Source organism: Colius striatus, chromosome 13 (assembly GCF_028858725.1).
Source record: "Colius striatus isolate bColStr4 chromosome 13, bColStr4.1.hap1, whole genome shotgun sequence".
Lineage (NCBI taxonomy): Eukaryota > Metazoa > Chordata > Aves > Coliiformes > Coliidae > Colius > Colius striatus.
Genome location: NC_084771.1, coordinates 21,513,136 through 21,535,967, shown reverse-complemented (window position 1 = coordinate 21,535,967; position 22,832 = coordinate 21,513,136). Strand labels below are relative to the sequence as shown.

At 40.9% G+C, this 22,832-nt stretch overlaps 1 protein-coding gene across 1 annotated transcript in view; it reads left to right on the top strand.

The window, feature by feature from the left end:
* GRIA3 (glutamate ionotropic receptor AMPA type subunit 3) overlaps positions 1-22,832 on the top strand; it is a 145,631-nt gene that overhangs the window by 66,412 nt on the left and 56,387 nt on the right. Inside the window, exons 5-8 of the mRNA XM_062007039.1 lie at positions 13,270-13,323; positions 14,823-14,984; positions 18,609-18,776; positions 22,467-22,571. Coding sequence (XP_061863023.1) covers positions 13,270-13,323; positions 14,823-14,984; positions 18,609-18,776; positions 22,467-22,571 — 489 coding nt within the window. The remainder of the gene's footprint in view (positions 1-13,269; positions 13,324-14,822; positions 14,985-18,608; positions 18,777-22,466; positions 22,572-22,832) is intronic.

Sequence of the window (22,832 nt, the reverse complement as noted above, 5' to 3'; positions counted from 1 at the left end):
ATTTCTTCATTAGGCACCCATGAGTATTGTTGAAACCAGGATCTAATGCAGAATGAAAGGTGACTTCTTTCCCTTCGTGTACAGAGTTGCAGCAGCTCACGTGTCTGTATAGACGTGTGGGGAGAAGAGCAGAATTGCTTAGGTCAGTCACCCTCGCCACCACAGCTAGCAGACAGTAAGTAAAAGATGGGATGTGCCAAGAGCAACAGCTGTTTCCTCCTTAAAGGTCCTCCCCCTGTCAACTGTAAAACTAACAAAGGGCCAAAGATGGAGTGCTAAAGCAGAGAGAAGTAATGTTTTGGGTTAGTCTGCCCCCAATACACCACATTTCACACATACCTGAGGAGAGAATTTCTAGCTTGTAAACAGTAATGTCTCTCCAAAGTCATCATCCAGACTTCATAAAGCAAGGCAGGCTCCAAGTGACAGGAATTTGTCAGAGCATTAGTCATCCTGCAGAATGACTGAGGTAATGGCACACAAAGCTTAAAAGTGTTCAAAAGACATTAAAGCACAGTTTTGAATATATCTGATTGGTAATAACAATAATTAATACAAAATGTCTCACCATCAATGTGCAAGCTGCTGGATGTAGAAGACTGCTGCCAAGCAACCCTGGTTTCGTATGCCAGAGGCATATGAACCTGAGGTCACCATTGGAGGTTTTATTTGTCTGTGATGGTAGTGATTACTCATGTTTTATGGTTATTCACGGGGTGTAAATGCACACAGCAATGCACACACGTGCATCTGCTAGTGATATTTTGCACGTTTTTGCCACAGTTTGTAGTATGTTTTTATGTGGTCACAGGCATATTTATATGGCAGCCTCTGCATTGCCATTCAAACTTACAGAGAACCAATATCTTTTCTCAGTATGCTGCTGCAAGTATAGAGACAACTATTATCCTGGAGACAATATTCAAATTGATACCATTGTGTTCACAGAGAGATTATATTAGCTTTGAACTTCAGTTACTAGGTAGCTATAAAAGCACAATTTGCCGCACAGTTCACCTTTCTTTGCAGCTTTTCTGTACACAGAATTTGTGCATTTGTGAGTTTGCCCTTAGAAAGCCTTCTGGGGGTCCCACTCATTATTTAGCTTGTGTCCACAAGCTGCTTCTCCAGCTTGGCACTAATTGTTACCCTTGTTGACAATCTCAGTAGAAAAGCTGAGCCCAAGGGCCATTTCCAATAGCCTCTTGCTCCCGCATTTGGTGTCTTTTGGAAGCAAACATACACACTGATACATCTCATGTCTTACCTGGACTGTGGGGAGAGGATCTGATCTGTCATTAGTTGTACTGGTCTCTTTCAAAAGCCACATTTACAAGAAGTCTTTTAAAGATACAGAGTATTTCAGGGAAAGGGAGAACTGTCCAGAACTTGCTCAACGTGTCATCTGCTGAGTTTTTTGTCCCACTCTATTTGTCCATCTCCCTATCTCTAATAGCTCTGGGAATCTTTGTCACCTCTTCAAAGCCTCTGGCTGATTTTAAAATTGTTCACTCACACATCTCTTCCAGGTTTTAAAAGTCAGTGTTGTATAGAAGTTGCTTTGTTACAATCCTGGCATTTAATGTGGTTCTTTCTTCTTCATATAAAGGATAAACCCTTTCATCTAAGCAGACATTACCTTAATTTTCTGCATCTGTCTCTCAAATAGTTTAATGCTTGAAACTCTGCTTCTAACCAAAGGCTTTCCTTAATTAGTTTCCAAGGCAACCATCTTGGCAACAATTCAGATGAACCAACTGCAGGGAGAGGAAGGAAACACACTATCAAAATGAATAGTAATAGCACAATACCACTGTGCAAACAGGCGTTGTACATCACCAGAGACAGCGTGATAGTTTGGCATGTTGGGAAGAAGCCCTAACTCAGTAAAAGAAAAGCCATACAAGAGCGTAAGTCTTTTTTTTTCTCCCACAGCTAAGTCAGGATTAATGACTTCAGTGAGATGTGAATCAGTATCTGGAGGAGGAAGAGAACCACTGGTGCTTTTCAGGGCTACTCATGCACTAAGATGTTCCCAAGAGTTTTGGAGTTGGGACCACCCCACTGAGGTTTTTTAGCCCAGATACTGGCAGTGCAATGTGTAAGACAGTAGCAGCTGATAGCTACAGGCTTGCAGAGGGAAATCCCTAAATATGAGGTCCATAGGTGTGATGCAGAGCTATGGTGCATATGCTCTGGACTACGGGTGGATTTGGATCAGACCATAATATGGCTAAGTACCACCCCAATGCAAATCACTCACTGCTTGTACTTATGCATTCCTGTGTGATTCCTGTCTCTTATCCTACCTTCGTAGCAGTGCAATTCCACTGGCCTCTGTGGAGCAGGTGAAGGCTTCTGGGGGTCTAAATTTATAAAGAATCAGGCCCTATAAGTCACCAACTAAACCTCAAATCAAACTCATCCCATAGTAATGAACCATTAAGATGGAAAAGAGCAGTTAATGTTCCCAGGCTTTAAAAAAGCCCATGTTACTAAATTCCATTTATTTGTGTCCCACCATGGGTGTGCACATATATAATGATTTATATACTACTGGAAACTCATTCTTCTAAAATATGTAATGAATAAAATTATGAACAATATACATAGACCCTTAAAAACACCCTGAGTATCTTCTGCCCTGGGAGGATGCATGCAAAGAATTAGAAAATAAAAAATATTGCTGTCACTTTATTGCCTCATGTGTGTAAAGTGGCCTCTGCTGCACAGGCTTCAGTCTAGCAAAGACAAATTAACTCTTCATAATCTCTTTCGGTTCGTGGCTTATGCACCAGTTTATATGGAGAATATTGCAGACTGCTGTTTATAGTGAAGCAGAGGACACCTCTCAAACTCATTCAAAGCACTGAAAAGAGCAAATGGAATGTAGTGCTAGACACAGTGAAATGCCCTTTCTAATAAATAATGTAAGAAACAGTAAGGTTGTTTTTCCTAGAGGGAGTTGCACCATTGGGGTTTTTTCTTAATTTCATAGGGAATTTAAAAGAAAAGGAAACACTCAAAAGGCAAAATAAAAAAGAATGGCTACTATTCAGTATTTTTCAGTCTGCTTGAAGGCAGTGCTCTGCAGTACAAAACCCTCTCCAAGAGATTCTCATGTGAGCATTGGGACTGAATTGCTGCGACACTTCTGGGTTATATCCAAATAATAGTTTGAAGGGATCCTGACATACAGTAATGGTTTATATAAGCAGAATTCTGTTCCCAGGGACTTTTGTTCAATTCCTGGGAATAACACTGGGATTTTCCTCTGACATGTTGATGGGAGATATGGGCAAAGGGGGAAATGTATGTATTTTTTTAAATTACAACTGCATGCCTCAGTTTACCTAATTTCTTCCTCTCTTCCCCCAGTGGATATACATCCTGTCATATTTTGAGCAGTGAATACTGAAGGAGTTTCATTTACCCTGTGGGATATACAAAGAAAGGAGTATTGTTTCTGTTTGTCTGTGACTGCAAGAGTGTGTTCTTAAAAATGTTCAATGTACAATTTCACAGCATTGAAAGGCAAAAGAGACGGCCAGATACCATCTCCTCTGTCACAGATTAGGCACACAATGCAAGCATCACTTTGTTAATGATGTGGATGTGCCTTCAAACTGTCTGACAGTGCTGAGGCATTTGTGATTCCTGCAGAAGGCTTGGAAAACTTAAGAATAAATGTAACATTCCTATTATTAATAGTCTTTGTGAAAGTGACTTTAGGTGTTGTGAAACTTAGTGAAGGATGCTACTCTGGAAGTCAGTTTTTATAGTGCTGATTTTGATACACCTGACGTGAACTTGTGGGTCTACAGTAAGAGCATCCACAACTGCAGAGAAGCAAGGAGGTGAAGCTGGAAATGAGGTTGTTATGGTGATGGGACCATGTTACACGAATTGAAGGAAATTTGAGCATGAATGTTGGCAGGGAAAGGCAATCAGCTCTACCAGTGTAGCCAGGTGTGTGTTTCTGAGCCAAGAATTGACTAAGAAATATTGGTGTCTTGAAAAGGTAGTTGTGTGTCAGTGAAAAGCATGTGATGGTTACTGAGAAGCTTACCCATCTGCATAGGTAACATAAATTCCCATTCTTTTGGGCTCTCTGGAGTATCAGAGCAGAGATAGCAGTGGTATTTACTCGCTTTTGGATTAGCTAAACCTCATGTTTCTTCTCAGAGATGATGAACTGAGACGTAAGCAGAAGAACCTGTGTTTCCACAGGGCCTTGACCAATGAACACCAGTGGTCCTTGATGGACTGAGATGCAAGATGAATACTCTGGAATTCATCTGAAGCTGTAGGAAGACAGGACACAGTGAGGATTCTCTGTGTACCTTTCTTATCAGCTAATATGAGTTTCAGTTTCCCTGGGCTCTGGAAGATCCATGTAGAGAAATAGAAGTTGCAAAGTTCCAAATACCAAGTCAGTTGTCTTCACAAAAGTTATTCAAGCTTTGATGACAACAGTGCATCTAAAAGCTTCAGACCCAAGTGATTATTGAATATCACACTAAAAATTTGTGTCAGATGGGAGAAGATAACTCAAATGCCTTGCTGTCCTGATTGGTGACCTTCTTGGTGGTGCCAGACCTAAGGAGGGTTGTAGCCAAGAAAGAGGTAGGAAGACAGGACACTGGATGAATAGATCTAGAAGGTGAAACCAATGAGGAGAGTATCATAGCATGGTTTATCAGTGTTGAATTAAAGCAATTCTGGCACTTAACACAGAAAGCTGAATGTGATTTGAAATTTCCTGTACATCTTGGGGTTTTGGTTGTTTTCTGTGAGATGTGAAGCCTCTGTGTGCAATTTCAGGTGAGGCTGGAATTTAAGATTTCGCAGAGGCTTGGAAGAATACTGGAACCTCTATGAAATCACCCTTGATGTAAAATCACTTCAATATCAATATTTTTCAAAGAATATTCTAGAATTACATAGACAACTAAAATCTCCTTCCTAAAGCCACTTATGTGGAAATTGCTGCTGCAGAGTAACATATTTAATTAAAGTCATTTGTCATAAATAAAACTGCAAAAATTCCTGCAAGAAAACTCCCTGGAAACAAGTATCTTCTCTTGAGAATATCTTGGCAAAGTGGGGCCAAAGGTCTCAGCAATTCTGAGTATCCCTTTCACATGCTACAAAGAATTTTATTGTGATTGTAACAGCTCCCCAGATCTGATACTGGTTTTAGTGAAATAGCTTCGAGTGTTGAAGGGTAGCTTAAGTTTTGATTGATTTTGATATAAAGGTCTTTGTATTGAAGGACATGGCTTGTGAAGAGAGAAGCAGTCCTGAGAGATATAAAACTGTTATGTCTTTATAAACAAAGACCCTTTGATGTAAAGAAAAGTTTATTTAGTGGATTTTATTTGGCTTAAAGAGCAAATAATTGTGGTCATGAATATCAGTTACAAGGAATCTTAAAACTCTTCATCTCAGTTTCTTCTGAGGTCTGATGTTTTGCAGTAGAGCGTGTCCTTACCAATAACTGTGCCAACAGATGTGTGATTGTTGCTAAGTCACACCAAGGAAAATGGAAATTGTGTCAGGGCACAGAAAACTCACAGAAATCTTTGTCATCACGCTCAAAGAAATTGGGAGAAAGTGTCATGCCCTTGGAACCTGTGTTGCAGTTTGTATTTTTTTTTCCTAAGTTCCTTCTAATGTAACCTCTTGTGCACAAATTAAATGCATATTCCACTCCACAATCCTCAGGCAGTGAATGTCAGATTAGTTATGGGAAAAGAAAGTTTAGCCATATGGAGGAAGGACGAAGTACAATACAGCTTTCAGATGGTGCATTTAATTACCCTCCAAGGACTAACATGCACAACCATCATCTATCTGGAGATGGCCTAAAAGTAGAATTTCACTCTTGATGTGACTATTATCAGGAAGGGAGGCGAGGGAGAGAAGGGCACAAAAAGGGGGCCAGAGAGGGAAAAACTTTAATGAAATGCTTCAGAGAGATCTCAGATCCATGCTTCCACCACGTGCATTTTTATCCCCTTCTTCTAGGAGAGTGTCTCCCATGAGAGATACATTGCAGAAAAGCCAAAAGCTGTTGGAAGAATGTTTTATAAGCTCAAATAAATGGTCTTGATACTGTGCTATAAAGGAAGTAGAATTTTGTTTATGAGGTGTAGTCACAAAGAGTATAGGGTGTCAGTTGCATGGAAGTAAAATTCTTAGGTCCATACACTGCACAAAAGTACAAAATCCAACGACTGAGACTGTGTGTGGATTTGTGATGTTCCCTAAAGGACATGAAGCCTCTAAAATGGTGGATTAATTAATCTCAACTATATGTGCAGTTATTTTTATCTGCAACAAATAATATGTGTGTGAAATCTTTATCTTAATATTTAATACATTCTTCATTTAATATTTAACTCAATTTTAATATAGTACTCATTCTTCATATAAATTAAACCATTGTTTACTGCATATTTTACAGCATCACAATCCCTGGTGGCCAGATTCCCATCTTATTAATTCTAAGTGAAGGAATAAATCACTTTCCTGGGGTTTGCACTACAATTACATTCGGGAGATTTTGACCCATTGTATGAGGGAAACCGCTTCTACCAAACGTGGAAATGGCTTTATTGCTGTGGAATTAAAGGGAGGATAAATATCACTTGTTTGGCTGTGACAGATCACCACTAGCTGTGACATATCTTTTGCCTCTGCAGAATTGCAGTTCTTTGGTTGTTTGTGTGTTGGTGCTGCCCATGTTGGTGTGATAGAGACAAACTCACAACACCATAAAAGCTATTTTTTTATACTTTTACTGAGGGAAGAGTAAGCCTTGTCTAGTGCACAGTCCTGAAAAGGAACTCACTCTTTCTGCAGGAGTATGTGTGTAAACTGGGAAACAGGGGAGTGGGTCTTTGAAGAACTTACAGTAAAAATGGAACTACCGAGATTACAAAGGATCTTATTTTTATTGTGGTGTCTGGTTAGATGAGCAAAATGCTCTTTATGTCTCAGGAGAGCTTTTATTTTTTTGTTCTCCTCCTATTTATCCTACTCCTATCTGGAAAATTTACGTGACAAGGGGTGACCTGTGTAAAGTAAACACAGTGAGAAATGATTATGTATGGCTGTCAAATGATATTGCACCTTTGCTCACATGGTCATGCTGTAGAAAGGAACTGCATTGCTGCTAACAGTGCACTGATGCCAGAGAACTGAAGTGCAGTGACTGCAAGCCCCATGGGCAGCTCCCCCACTGCAGCAGAGCTCTACAGGAGTGGGAGGGAAGCCAGGGAGAGGGAACTGTTTTCCAGCTGAAGGGCTTCTTAAGTTTCTCTGGTTTGTGCAATAGGAAGAGAGCTGAGATGCAAATGCCCCTCAAAGTGGGCTAAACATCCTTGCTAACATACTGACACGAACTTTTGGGGCTTTTGACTTAAGCTTGTATTGAATTAATTGAGTTGCCGGCCTGGTACTCTGTTCCTCTCCTTTCCTAAGTGTGTCCTGAAGACCAAATGAGCCAGTGCTGCTGGTCCAATGGGGTGCTGCATCACAGGGCACAGCTTTTCAATCATTCGGTCCAGTATCAGGGAAGAGCTGCTCAAATCTGAGATAAGCTTTAAGTAACTCCATCTTCAGAACAGAATTGCTATCAATAGTGATAGAAACTAGGAAACCTGACCTGGTCCTCAGGAGAGAAGACAGTGTGATCCACAGCAATTTAGGCTTGCCAGACAGTTATTGCTGTGCCTCCTATCCGTGCTGTTCCCACTAAGTGCAGTGGAGACTGACAGCTGATCCTGACGATGCCGTTACAATTTTTTGGACAAGTCCCTTTATCTGTTTTGCTTGTTTGCTGCGGAAAAGAAAGAATTGTGCCGTCATTTCTGGCATTTGCACATTGCTTTGAAGGCAAAGGTGTCATTATTGTATTTCTGTAGCAAGATATAAAGGCACATTACTGCTCAACTGGAGGCAGCTGAGCTCCTCTGTCCTCTGAAACTTACAGTATACTTAACAATCAGTAGAAAGGCTTGAAGTTAAATGTGGGCTTTTTGCAAAAGTGGAGTCCAAATTAATGCATGAATAACCTCAATGAAGAAAAAACTCCTTTTTTACTACTCTGAGCTTATAGGAGATCTCATTTTTCTTGCCATCTTTTTAAAACTTAGGAAAGGTTTCTAAACTGCCTCATTGTTCCTAGATATGGTCTAAATGGAAAGACACAGCAGGTCAGATCTCTGCCTGTCATTCCATTTAAGTAGCATATTTCTGCCACTTGTCAGATGTGAAAAGCACAGTAAAATTCTTTAGACCTTCTTTGTGGCAGTACTGCCTGTCAGCATCTGTATTTTACGTTAGGGAAAGACCTAATAGACTCATAAAATATCAGGGGCTTGAGCTGTAGATGAGGTAGTCTGTACTTCTGTGATTTTGGTTTTCCTTTCATTTTTCATTTCTAAAGGAAGGATGACAAATAACTTTGATTAGACAGACTAAACTGGCCAGATGGCAATGGATTCAGATGAGGGAAAAATGAGCTCCAAACAGGTATTAATTGGACATGGTAGTTTTCTTTTCACTACTGCCAAAACCGTGATAGCAACTTCTCTAGGTAAAAGTGCAAACATGTCCTCTTGGCTTGTATTTTTCAATGGCTCTTTAAAATCAAAGCCTTTGGAGGCAGTAAGGTGGATTAAAAGTGCCTGCGGGGCTTTGAGGGTTGTGATCAGCAACACAAAGGCTAGCTGCAGGCTGGTTACTATTTGGAGTACCCAAAGGGAGCTAATATTGTTTAACCTCTCTATTAATGATCTGAAGGTTATAAGATGGAGTGCACTCTCAGCAAGTTTGCAGGTGATACCAAATGAGGAGATGTTTGATACACCAGGCGATTGTGCAGCGATGTTTCGACAGGCTGGCGAAGGGGACAGAGAGGAGCCTCATGAAGTTCAGCAAAGGGAAATGCCAAGCCCTGCACCTGGGAAAGAATAACCCCACACACTGTTACAGACTGGGTAGAGGCTTCCTGGCTGGAAAGCAGCTCTGCAGGGAAGCATCCCAGGATCCTGGCAGACAAATTGAGCACAAGCCAGCACTGCACTCTCACAGCAAAGGACAACAGCATCCTGGGCTGCATAGGATTAGCATGGTCAGCAGGTCAACAGAGGTGATCCTTCCTTTCTACTCAGCACTGACGAGGCTGCATCTGAAGTGCCATGTACAGTTCTGAGCTCACTGGTATAGGAAAGATATGCACATCCTGGAGCAAGTCCAGTGAAGGATCCCTATAACAAGGGACTGGAGCATCTGACATACAAGGAAAGGCTAGGAGAATTTGGGCTGTATATAGCTTGGGGAAGAGAAAGCTTAGGGGATATTATTAGTGTCTGAAAATACCTATGGGAAGGAATGAAGAAGATGGAACTAGATTCTTCTCAGAGAGTCTCAGTGCTACTCAATGACAAAAGGCAAGGGCAAAAATGAAATGTGGGAAATTCTGTTTAAACATAAGAGAATCAATTTTACCTTGAGGTTGGTCAGACACTGAAACAGACTACCCATAAAGCTTGTGAAATCTCTGTATTTGGGGATATTTGAAACCTGACCAGACTTGATCCTGTGCAGCCTGCTCTGGCTGGCTCTGCTTTGAGCCAGGAGAGTGGAGTACACAATCTCTAGAGGCCTCTGCCAGCCTCACCATTTCCTCCATCCGTAAAAGAAGAAAATCTCTCTCTCTTTGATGAATCAGAGGCAAGCCATGGATATTTTTAAAGGACAAAATACAACTGCTCAGTCTCACCTCCTGAACTTGTACTATTCTTCCATTGCTTGATTTCTTTTGAGACCAGCCTTGCTTTCCATTAGCCCCCTCTCTCCTTGCCTCTGGTCTGTTACTGCATTTCACCTGCACACTCTGTATTCTTGCTGTTCTAGTTCCTCATCAAGTCTGTGGAGAAGTATTCCAGCAAACCCCCTGGCTCTGTCTCCATCGCTACTGTATAAACAGTCTCCCTGCCTTGACTTTGATCTAGCGTTATCAAGAGTTCACCAGCCTCCTTGTAATGCTTCCTTCACTCTTAACCACAACATCTTTATTTTCATGGCCAAAATACCTTGATCTATGTTCTAGAGCAGAAACTGGCAGTGGTTGTAATTTCAGTAGGGAATAAGTCAGAAGCTAACAGAGTAATTGTGAGGTTTGTATTAAAGTTACGTTGCTTCCTCTTTGTTGTCCTTCCTCTTGGGTGTTGTGTAGCCTTTGAACTACATCATCAGAGAATCATTATTGCTTTAGAAATACAATGATACTCCACATCAGTTTAATTTTAGCCAGTTCATCTCCATAATGCCATCTTCCAAAACTAAGAAAAGCCTAAAAGCTAAGGCAAAAAACTACAGTTGCCTATTTATTATCATGCTGACCAATGCAGTGGAAGCCAAGTTGTCTGTATACTTTCGTTCAAAAAGTAACTTCCCCAGGCCTATGAGAAACTAAAATTGGCAATGCTGACTTACTTTCTCCAGTCTGGCATATAGGTCTGTTCTTCCAGTGAGCCTGGTGCTGGCCAGCAGATTCAACTTTGATTTTAAAATCAGATACGTTTTAATTCTGTTCCCTCTAGATTTCCTCTTAATTAATTGGGAGTATCCAAAGAGTTAATTACAAACACAAACTTTGATTCTGTATCAAACCTGACATTATGATTGTTTTAGCTACAAGGCGAGAATGATGTGGGATCAGAAATCTGAATTATTCATGATAGTTTCCAGCCGTTTGTTCCCTTCTCCTTTGTTTAGTATAAAATCTCATAAGCTTTTCTTTCAGCGAAGGTGAAAGCAATACTAAGTCTCAGAAGTGGAACTTAGCAAAGACATGTAGGTCTGTGAAATCCTTGTCCTGTAATCCCAGCTTTCTATTCACCACCAGTATTCAATATCCCACATTCTATATAAGCTTCACAATATATAAGCAGTCGATGAGATGTATTTGTTATACTCCTATTTTCCTTCTTCATAATAAAAGCTTTATCTGTATGGCCCTTTGCTCCCTTAGGAGCAACTCTGTTATCTGTGATTGTTTCTGCTGGGCTTGCTAATCCAGCAGCTCCATTGAAAATGCTGGCCAGTTGGTAGAGGGTGGAACGTGAGGGAGGAGGAGAGCTGTGCCTGTTAAGGTCTAGGACAGCATGTGTAGTGAACTCTAAAAACATTTTTAATATCAAATTAAACAATTATGGTTTTGTGAGTAGAAATACTAGCAGGACACTTCTGAAAGATGCTTTATGAATTAAAGCTTGACTGTAATGTGATGGACCTCTCTAAGGAACTAAACAGAATTCTTTCTGGCCATTGTGGAGATACGACAACAGATGAGATGGAAGTTGAGTCTGGTCTATGCTAAAGAGTCCTACATTCCCTATTTGCAGTACTTCTGATGCCTGTAGCAGCTCCATGTGTGTTTTTCTTGCAGCCCCTGACTACGTCTGTCATGGTGTTCTACTCATAAACACATTTCTGGATAGAAATGTAACATTTTTCTTAAGGTTACAGTGACGGAGGGTAGTGTTGTTAAGGAAGTTCTTTGTCTCTAACCTTTTAAAAGTAAATCGCTGCCTTCAAGGTGAAATTAAAACATACCGAGAATTTGGTATGCAAATAGCATGTGCAGCAGATGATCTGAAGGAAGGCTGAACATTTCCATAGAAAACAAATGTGAGTGTAAGAAAGCAGATGCTTTCTACCAAAAGAGTGTACATACAGCTCTCAAGAGGACCTGAACAGCAATTTATTTTCAGACTGCTGGAAGTATGCAGATTCCTACAGAATTAAATGTGAATTTAAAAGAAATGGCATCTATTAAGGACAAGACAACCCAAAGAGGCAATTGGGAACTTAATAATTTAATCAAGAACTTTAACAGACTCAGCAGTGTGTCTAAAGTCAATGAGTCAAATGTCGTCTGGTTTTAGCGAAGTTGTACGTGGTCCTGTTGGAAAGATGTCTTTTAGAGTATGGCATTTGGAGCCTTTAGCTGTGACCATGGAGAAATATGTTAGTATGGTATGTATAGATTTTCAGATGATTCTCTCTCAGAAAGCATCATCTGCTCGCTTGAGAGACTGCTAGGATAATGCCAGTGATACACCCGTATCTGTAATAGTCTGCCTTATGTTTACTTTTTTAACTTTGGTTACTTTAACTCAGCAAGTTGGGTAAGTTTGTTCTGTCCTGACACACTTGTAATCAGTGCAGTTATTAATGAAATACTTATGCTGGATATTGTTTCACCCAATGGCTGTGGGACTGAATGGATGTTACTGAGATTATAATTTGAAGGCAAGGGAATGGTGCTGAGTGAGGTGACAGCGTCTTGCACAAGGGATATTGCTGGTGAGCCGGCAGACAGCTGCATAGACATGGAAACTGGGGTGTTTTACCTCTTTTCTGCAGAAGTATTACTGGAGTAGGGAGCATACAGATGGCAGAATTTGAGCTTTCCAGTCAGCGCTGCCCCCACTCCTTCCCGTTACCCTTACTGAATCCAGCTGCTCAGCTCATCCTACTGCTGTTTTGTCTCTTAGTGATTCCATTGAATGACTCTGTTCAGAGAGATGCACAAGTTGGGCCAGGGAGGGTAGGAGATGTTGGTTTAGTGGAATGTGCAACACCCCATTAGTATACATTTTAGCTAAACATGTAAGGTCAGATGTGTCCATTTAGATGCACTGGAAGTGACAAGTTTTCAGGCTCTTTAAAAGCTGTCAACAGGCACTGAAGGTCACTGCTTGTAGCTTTAGGAATTTAGGTTTAAGCATTGATATATGGCAAGGTTTGGCCAGCATTCTCATGGCAGGAAACCTCCTGTATGACCTGAAGCCTACCAGCCTCCCTGTGCTGGTTAAATAAACTCAGTGAGTAGCCTGGCTGTGTCAGTCACCTCCCATACACTGCACAAACAAGGAACTAAGTAAAAAGATATAGTGTCACCTCATTTCAGAGCAGAAGCACTTGAACTGATAACTAAAATTAACCTGGTGAGCAGGGGAGATACTGTGATCACAAGGGTGAGTTTGCCAGGTCAGATCATCTCTGCAAGCAGAATCTTCTCAGCATCCTGAGTTCCTCTTCTTAGTGCTCTGCAGATCTGTAACACTAATACTGCCTGTACATTGGGCATAAAGGGTTACCAAAATGTTCACCTTCTGGCTGTTTTTCACTAGTTAAGAGTTATCTCCTCAAAACCAACTAACATGTGATTTTTTGTTCTTCACACAGGTTGTAATCCTCGGCAAACACTCCAGAGGCTATCACTACATGTTAGCTAACTTGGTAAGAACTTTTCTTCATTACAAGCGTAACTAAGTTTTAGAGGGTAATATATTCTGTTCAGTTTGTAGCAACTTTAATCAGCAAAAGAGGAAATATATGGATGAGCTCTTGGATTCTGAGGAATTACTTCAGTAAATACTGGACCCAGCATGTTAGAGCCACTTGTACTCAATTATGGTCTGTCTTTTGTCTAAGAATCTCATACTCTCTGCTAATTGTAAAATAATTCTTTAATTATATATTTTCCACTAATTTGTATCCTCAGAAGTTACTTGATAATGTAATCTTGTATGTAACATGTTAGAAAGTTAAGCACACCAGGAAAAATAATCACAGCACATTTGTGTATAAAATAAACGGTAAAAAGCTGCAAATTAGAACAATTCCATTGACTAAACCAGTTGGGCTGTTAGCTGTGTTCAGTACAGAGTGCAGGGCTGTACCTGTTTATGTGTTGACCTACTGGGACAAGACAGTACGTTTTTATTGGTATAAGAGCTTCTTCTGGAATTGACTTCTTCTTTAGAATTGACTTTCAGAGATGGTTATGGTGCCTTTGAAACACTGTCTGCTAGAGTACTTTAGGGGAAAAAAAAGTATTATACTCTAATTGATCCTGCAGCAACACTGATTTTTGGGTTCTGTTTCTACTGCGAGTGGAAAAACGTTTTTCCGAAGCTCACACTTTTGAGTTAGCAATCCCACGTAGTAGAACATTCTCTGTATCTGTATTTTGGTGTGATGAAGGCAGAAAAGACAACTTTTAAAATACCCTTCTTTAGTTTGAGTACTGTACAACTTTAAGATGTGTCACTTTGCATTACAGGAACCAGTCATGATCTCGCTGATGAGCGTGTGCGTAGCAATAGAGGCGTTCTTATTCTGGGTTCCTTTTTAGCATGCGTAACCACTGACATTCAAATAAACATGACTGCAATCAAGTCATACTAATCAAAAAGACACCAATTTACTGCCTCAGGTATAAATAACAACAGAGTGGGAGAGAATCGTGCCGTTCCGTTTGGAAGTGAAATGTGAAGTGATAGGGAACTGCTGAGCAAGTGGTGTGTGCTTTGCCTCCACAGAAGGGCACGTGTGATGGGTGGTTTCCTGCTCCCTGAACCTTTGTGCACACTTTGTTATATGAACAGAATTGAGGCCTTTGACCAATTTTCACCATGGTGAGGAGAAATGAGAGAACAGTACTTCAGGTTTCCTCAGAGTTCTCTTTCTGACCAGACTATTCCGTACCACACTGCCACAACACAACAGGCCAGTTTTCTATCGCAAAGGTCTGAACAAGAAGACGCTTTAAATTCCATTCCATGCCTCTGTCACAGTCCCATTTGTGATAGTAATGTCTCTTTGGTAGAATATTTTCAACTACAAGGGAAGTTAATCTGTTTCTTTTGTGCTGCGCTTGTAGCAGGTAGAACCGAGAGAAAGAAACAGGACTTTGGATGGCAAATGATTCTCCTTTTCTACCTGTGTCCTCCCAGGGTTTCACAGACATTGTTCTGGAGAGAGTAATGCATGGAGGGGCCAACATTACTGGATTCCAGATTGTTAATAATGAAAACCCAATGGTTCAACAGTTCCTACAACGCTGGGTGAGGCTTGATGAAAGAGAATTCCCTGAAGCGAAAAACTCACCATTAAAGGTATTTATTTTACTCTGACAGTGATGGAAGTTATATGTGTTGCTTTTAACAATTATTTGTGCTTTTTTAACCAGGTGTGTGCATGTGTTTGATGCAAATCCCTAGTCAGAATATGTTGCAACATTCAGTGCCCTTCCAGAAGAGAGGAAGAGGCAGAGGCTGTCGGTGTGCAGTGGCTTAGTCTTGCAAATCCTGTCACTGTACAGAAAGAAAAACTTGAACTCCTGGAGTTAGTTTTGGGGTGGATGTGAGGGCCAGTTAGATTACTTTTTAGGTGCAAACTGTGGATTACTAGTCGGTATTAATGCTAATAGAGAATTTAACATGCAAATTAAAGTAGCTCTGGATTTGGTGAGGAACCATTGCCACCTCCTAGGCACTGCTGACAGTTGCCCTCTGCTTTGTATTTTGCACCACTGTTCTCTACTTAAAAGCTCTGGATATTATATCTCCAAGCATTACAATTTTCCAATTTTTTTAATAAAGCCCCAGGTTCTACTTCCAGAGCTGTTGTAGATTGGGTGAACTAGAGGCTACCCTTATTAGGGACTTGTGACCCTGGTAATACTTCCCCCAGATGTTTTTTCTGCCTCAGCATCTGTATAGTAGAGGGCTATTCACTGTCCAACCAAAGATAATCAGGCCAGTGATGCAAGTCACAAAATCTTTTAGGACCACTGCCTATTATTAACATTTCTATTACATTCCTTCTTTTTCATCCTCTTTTGATGAGGCCTGTTCTTTTTCATCAATACATATAGGTGAATAAAACCTGGGACTGGTGGTACATGAGAGAATCTTAAATCCTGTCACTCTTGAGAGTTCAGTCCTCTACACCATGTGTACTGACTGTCTTAGGGAAGCCAAAAACCACAGGCACAATGAGACAGTTCATGCCTTTTCTGCTTCATTTGGGAAGGAAACATGCACATTGAGGAATGGATTTGAAATTCAAAATTACTATGATAAATTGATGAGTTGATATTAATAAGGAAAAAATCAGGGAAGCTAGTCCAGGCCAGTGCAGGGAGAGATACCAGGGTAGGTGGTGGCACTGTGTTGGACTACAGGCAGAATAGGAGCAGTTACAAGGTTGTGCTGCCAGAAGGCCAATGCCACTTGGAGACATGCTTTGTCATCCCTGGAATAATGTGATTTCTCGGGGGAAAGAAAATTACCTTAATCCCACACCACCCCACAGCCTTGCTGGCATTTCAGAGCAAGCAGAGAAAGGCAGAGACCCACAAAACTCGGATTAGTGTATTGTCCCCTGTCAATTGGGACCTAGGTCTGCTTCCTAGTAGTGATGCAAAAGTGAAGATAAGTATCATACTAATCTTAAAAGCTCTGAAATAGATGAAGTTAACCTGGGAAGATTTTATTCCACCTGAAAGCAATTTACCTTGAGTGAAAAATTATTCTTCATCCTGAAAAAAGAATCTTAAATATATAGTACAAACACAAAGATTACATTAACTTTGTACAAATGTACCACTCATTATAGAAATGTGTACAGTATTTGTCAATCAGACAAAAAAGCAGACTCAAAAATGGATGTACAATATTTTTGATTAGGAAATAAAATTGCCTAGAGATTAAAGCCCTGATGTTTAATTTATTCTGTATTTTATCAGCCTTTCCCTTCCCTCTCTCATGCTCATGCATTTATAAGTAGAATTCAAATAAAGTAGAAAATTAGATAGCTCTCTTGGCATGACTTGGAAGGGACTGCATTAAGGTTACTGACAATTGACACAGTCTGCTGAAAAAAGTTATCAGGGTGTAAGTTTTATGTAGGGCTAGATTGGACAGCTATTACAAGGCATTTTTTAGTACAAGAACAAACACCTTAAAATTACTATCTGATTCTATATTGTTGTGTGGAATGTGAAGTATAACAGCCTTTGTTAACTCACTAAAAGAGGAGGGAGTGATCATTGCAAAGCATCACAGGAAGAGGTAAAGGTGGGCAGAGAGAGCCTGTACCTAGAGACAGAGCAGGAACCTGCTCCCACATGCACATTAAGAGTTTATAAACTGCTGTCGTTTCAAACTCAGTAAGAATAGCTGTTGTATAACCTTCTTCACAACCCTACCCACTCTTTTTTTATCAGATACAATTCTCTTGATCTGCACATGCAGACACGCCTCGTTCTGTGCAGATTTCCTAAGGCTTTATATCAAACTGAAGAGCTTGCAATAAGATAACGCATATATTTTTAAAAATACAGGCCACCAATTGCACTCTCGTGCCCTACAGCATAGAATTAACTTCTACTGAATTTAATGAGCCTTATTCACAGAGAGTGTGCAGTTGAAAGTTGGATTTCGGCCTTTCTAAGTCACACATGAGCAGCATGTCTTCTGGCACTAACTTCAGCATAAGGTTCATCGAGAGCCAGGTATTCTGTGGTGTCACACAGGCAAAAGGACAGCAGGAGTGCCACTTGCCCTTTACATTCATTTTTTCTTCCTTCTCTTACAAACACCATGGAAATAAGAAGGGTCAGGTATAAACATTTTGAAATCTGGTCTTTCAGACACATCAAATGTGGAAGATGTGGGGAAAAAACACCTCCATTATATCTTGTAGGTGATACTCTGCAACTGCCTGAGAGGAGACTGTGGTGAGGTGGGGGCCAGTCTCCTCTCCCAAGTAACGAGTGATGGGACAAGAGAAAATGGCCTCAAGTTGCACCAGGGGAAGTTTAGATTGGAGATTAGGAAGCAATTTTTCACTGAGAGAGTTGTTAGACACCAGCACAGGCTGCCCAGGGAGGCAGTGGAGTCCCCATCCTTGGACATATTTAAATGCTGTGTAGCTGAGGTGCTGACGGACGTGGTTTAGTGGTGAGCTTGGCAGGGTGAGGTGAATGATTGGACTCAGTGACCTTAAAGGTCTTTTCCAACCAAAATGATTCTGTGGCTCTATACTAAATTTATAGTGTTGGAAGGTGTCACTAGATACAACAAGCAGTGGATGAAGTCAGCAGCAGCATGAACAAGTAGTTAAGGAGTCTGGAGGTTTTGTTGGAGAGTTGCTGCTACACAAAACTTACCACCCTCCTCGGTTTTACAGTGGAGTGTGAGAAGGCAGATGGGCAATTTCCAAGGAGATGTAATGCCTAAAGTGTATTTTGTGATTACTTGCTTGTATAGCTGTCTTCTAAGAAAAGTAATCTAATCTATTCCTTGCCACAAATGCTACCTAATCAGGATTGTGGTCCAAACAGAAAGGAATGTTAACTTCCATTCAAAACTGTGTCTTGGCAATCTTTTTTAAAAGAATACTCCATGCAAAAACCCAATATGAGCTCTTCTTTGCTTTTAGTAGCAGTATGGGCCAGCATGGGATTGCAGGCTTTTGTAGTGACCCCCATCTAGATGAGCAAACTTCCAACTAAATACGCTATGCAAACAAAAAGTCTTTGAGATTCATCAACTGAAACAGATGGAACTGTTAAACTGCAGAAAGCATCTGTGGCAAGACAGAGAGCAAGCAAAAAGACTCACAAGCATGATTCTTCCAAGAGTATTTTAACAAAGAGAAGAACTAGACCTGATAAATGTGAGGCAGGTTTCAGGCTGCAGTTTGTCACCACGTTCTGTTTGCATCAATTTTAGTACACGTCTGCACTGACCCATGATGCAGTCTTAGTCATAGCAGAGGCTTTCCGTTACCTCCGAAGACAGCGTGTGGATGTCTCCAGGAGAGGCAGTGCTGGAGACTGCCTGGCTAACCCTGCAGTACCATGGAGCCAAGGAATTGATATCGAAAGAGCACTGAAAATGGTAAGGGCAAATATACCAGCTAATGAATGAGTGTATTCCACAGCAGCAGCAGTTCTGCTGGGACTGAGCTCATGTCCTGCTCTGTGTACACAGGATTTCTGTACTCACACAAACAGCCACTGCTCCTCAGGGAAAAACAAAAGGAGGGAAGGGAAGGGAAGGGAAGGGAAGGGAAGGGAAGGGAAGGGAAGGGAAGGGAAGGGAAGGGAAGGGAAGGGAAGGGAAGGGAAGGGAAGGGAAGGGAAGGGAAGGGAAGGGAAGGGAGAAGGAACTGCAAAAGATGGCTAAAATAGGTACGATATAGGGCAAGGCATAACAAATTAGCTCTCAAAACTTTGCCCAAAACCACATCTCTGACACCAGTGGAGCAGCTGCCTGATTATCCACACCAGAGCACCTACAGTCTGACTGCCCCCCCATCATACCGAAACTTCCCATGAGTATGAGCCATTTTCAAACAAACATGTACTGGGGTTTCTGAAGTCAGGCTGAGGCTGCACATGTGAGTAACAGAACACGACTGAGTCCTCAGCATGTGTACAGTAAATCTTACAGGGATATGTGTAGTTATGAACTTAAACACATGTATGCGATTTTGATAATTTGACAGTACAAAGTCAACTCAAAATGCTTTAAAAACAATGGAAAAAACCTTGTTGGTCATAGCAATACTTCTGGATTTCAGCACCAGCCTGAACTTTGACACAGTTTAGCCTCAAACTGGTTCTGATTCCTGGCATAACTTTGCACTCAGCCTGATTACCTTCTGCATGGCCTATTTTTAATCCTTAAAACTAGTCACTGCATGGGATCCTAGCTCACTTATGTCTTTGGTTTTGTTGATTTTTAACTCTTTTTATACCTGCTGTTTATGTTAAAGCAAGTGACAACAGGAAAAATTGGATAACATTTTTGTAGACAGTAAGAGACAAGAATATGGTCTGCTTTTGATCTGGCTCCTACAACTCCAAACCTGTTAGAGTCGATTATGTTAATGCAGCCATAGAACTGGAGTGAGTGCACTCAGAATTAAGCCCATGTTTGGTGTAAACAAATCCTAGGTCAGACTTGGTACAGTTAGCTTAATTACTGTTTTTTCTCAGTTACCAAATTGGAAGGTTTCTATCAGAAGGTTACAATGAATTGGAGAAAGTTATAATCTGATTATGTAATGCTTGAGTGAGAGACATGGTTCAGTCTCACATTGCAGAGATCTTTTTATGCCATTAAGTCTCTTCCTAACTGCACATTCACTATTATAACACAACACACTTTTGAAGAGAAGTTAATTGAATTCAGTCGAAGAATTTGTGCTGTCTGTTTGAGCTGCATTACATGCAAAACATCAAACTCCTCTGGGTGAGACATGTTTGTATCAACAAAGAAACCAACACTGGTACAGGACACTCCCTCATTCAGGAGAGTTTGTTTTAAAATTATAATTCACAAGACACACAAAACAAAGCTTATGATTGGCTGAAAGTGAAGAAGTAGGACTTTAGCTGGTTGCCTTGCATTGGTTTAGTTATTCAAAGTCATCTGAGTGAAAGTTATATACACCTCCAACAAGGTAATCCCACACAGCCTTTCAGACTCCATCCTGTCCATCACACTCTCTTCCTCTATTCAGACAATGCTCTTGAATCTGTGCTTTGGGAAAAAAAAGAAAGATTTAACAATGTTTAATCTCCATTCTGTAGCAACAAATCAAATAAGAAGATTTTTTCCAAGATGTCCTTGAAATATCCTGTGCCAGCAGAAGGCTCAGTGCCACACTGTAGTCATCCTGCTGGCAGAGGGGAAATAGGTATTACCTGAGTCTGCTTCCCTACAGCTTTGAAAACTCTACATGTCTATATTTCTAAAGCTGATTCTGAAACATCAGATCCATGGCAGACTGTTCAGTTTACCTGAACAGATCTGGGCAGTAATAAACAATCACATTTGTGATTGACTCTGCACGATACTACCAGGTGTGTTCTGAGTCCTGGTGAGTCTCCCTGCCTTGGTGCAGCCAGATTTTCAAAAGTGATGAGTTTTCCCAGCAAAGATAGAAACAAATTAAATTTGAAGTCAAAAGGTGTCAAGTGCACAGTGCTCGTGTCTCAATAGACATCAGGATGAAGCTGACCTAACAAGCTCTGTGGACATGTACAGCCACTGCTGTGCTCAGGTAGCCGGGCAGCTTCCAGCAAGTGTCAAAAGCACATCCAGCAGCACACATCTGGCTGCAAGTTATATGTCAGCTGTCTTACAAATCCATTTGCTCAGTCCACCGTTAATAAAACCTCTTAGGGGTGCGTTTGACTTTCAAAGTTCTATTCAGTTCTCTGAAGACAGAAATAACTTGCATGTTCTTCCAGACACCTGAAATGATAGGAACTATTTTAAGAAAGATTCAAATCCACATACTGATAAAAAAGAAGACCAAAAACCACCACACTCCTTACATGTCAGTGTGAATTTGGCTCACTGGATAATTTGGATTCCAAGAAATTTTGACTGGTTTCTGTAGCCTTCTCCATCCACCATAACAAGTTTGATTACATCATCTTTAAACTGTAAATAGTAGATCAGTGAGTAGCCCTTAACAGTTTCCCTTTGACTTGTCTTCCATCCTTTCTTCCTGTATCTTCTATAGCAGGGTGTCAGGAGGTTGGGACATCCCTTTTTTCTATGGTAAACAGCAACAGGACAAGGGATAATGGGATGAAGATGGAACACAAAAAGTTCCACTTAAATATAAGAAAAAGCTCTTTCAGTGTTTCAGTGAGGGAGCCCTGGCACAGGCTGCCCAGAGGGGTTGTGGAGGCTCCTTCCTTGGAGGGCTTCAGGACCCGCCTGGACATGTTCCTGTGTGACCTGATCTAGATGAACCAGCAGAGGGGTTGGACTGGATGATCTCTAAAGGTCCCTTCCAACCCCTGCCAGTCTATGATTCTGTGATTTTGTTAAATATTAAAGCTGATTTAGCCCTGTGGAAGTTTCAGACTGTTGCCCCTCCTGCCTGAGATGACAGCTTGTCAATGTTGATAAATGGGAATATCTCCCCCTTTCACACAGGAAAATAAGAAAGATAATTTTTTCTTTGAAACAAAGTACTTTATCCTTCCCCTTAAGATGATTCATGTGAGTAGGTAACGATAATGACTTACCGTCTGTACACCCATCCATCCAGACTGAGACCAAAACTCCATAAGCAGTAGAGACAATTGCCTGTGCTCATTCAGAGGAGGCATTCATTCCTTTCTCCTACACTGAGACTCTCTTAAAAGCACTTCCAGGAATGAGCAACGATAGGGAATTCTGGCCCATATCACAAATTGCTCTGTACCATATCATGAGGGGTATAATGACACTGAATTGTTACATGTGCTTCACTGATATTCCATGCTGTACCAGTGCACCCAGCGTGACTGAGCACAGCAAAATCAGCCTTTCTCACATTTAGAACACGTGCAGGGGTGATTTCACTTAAACACAGCTAACTCTGTGGTGCTGTACAGCTGAAACTGAAGGAATTTGGATTGGTTTTGTTAGAATATAACTGGATGTGTTAAAAGCACTACAAGTTTCTTACAGAGCTAAAAACTGTGCTAGAGGTAGTGGGTTCCTGCAAAATGTAACAGAGGGAAAAATAAAGTGAATCTTGAATTAAAATAAGATTTTTTTTCTATTTATTCCCTTAAGGTGCAAGTTCAAGGAATGACAGGGAACATCCAGTTCGACACCTATGGGCGGAGGACAAATTATACAATTGATGTGTATGAAATGAAAGCTGCTGGATCACGGAAGGTGAGCTTCAAGATTTGCATCCAGATTTCACATCTTCACAAATATTTATTCCAACAAACCAGGGAAATTCAAAAATACCACACAGGCACTGAGGAAACCCTGCTTTTTTTGCTGTCTTCCATCCCAGGAACCTTGTTCTATTCTGTGCCTGGACCAAACCACTCACCCTGCCTAACATCTTCATTGGTTTCCATGTCAACCTGAGACCATACCTTTTCCTTAAAACCCTTCTGGAGCTTTCCCACCACCAAGCATAATACC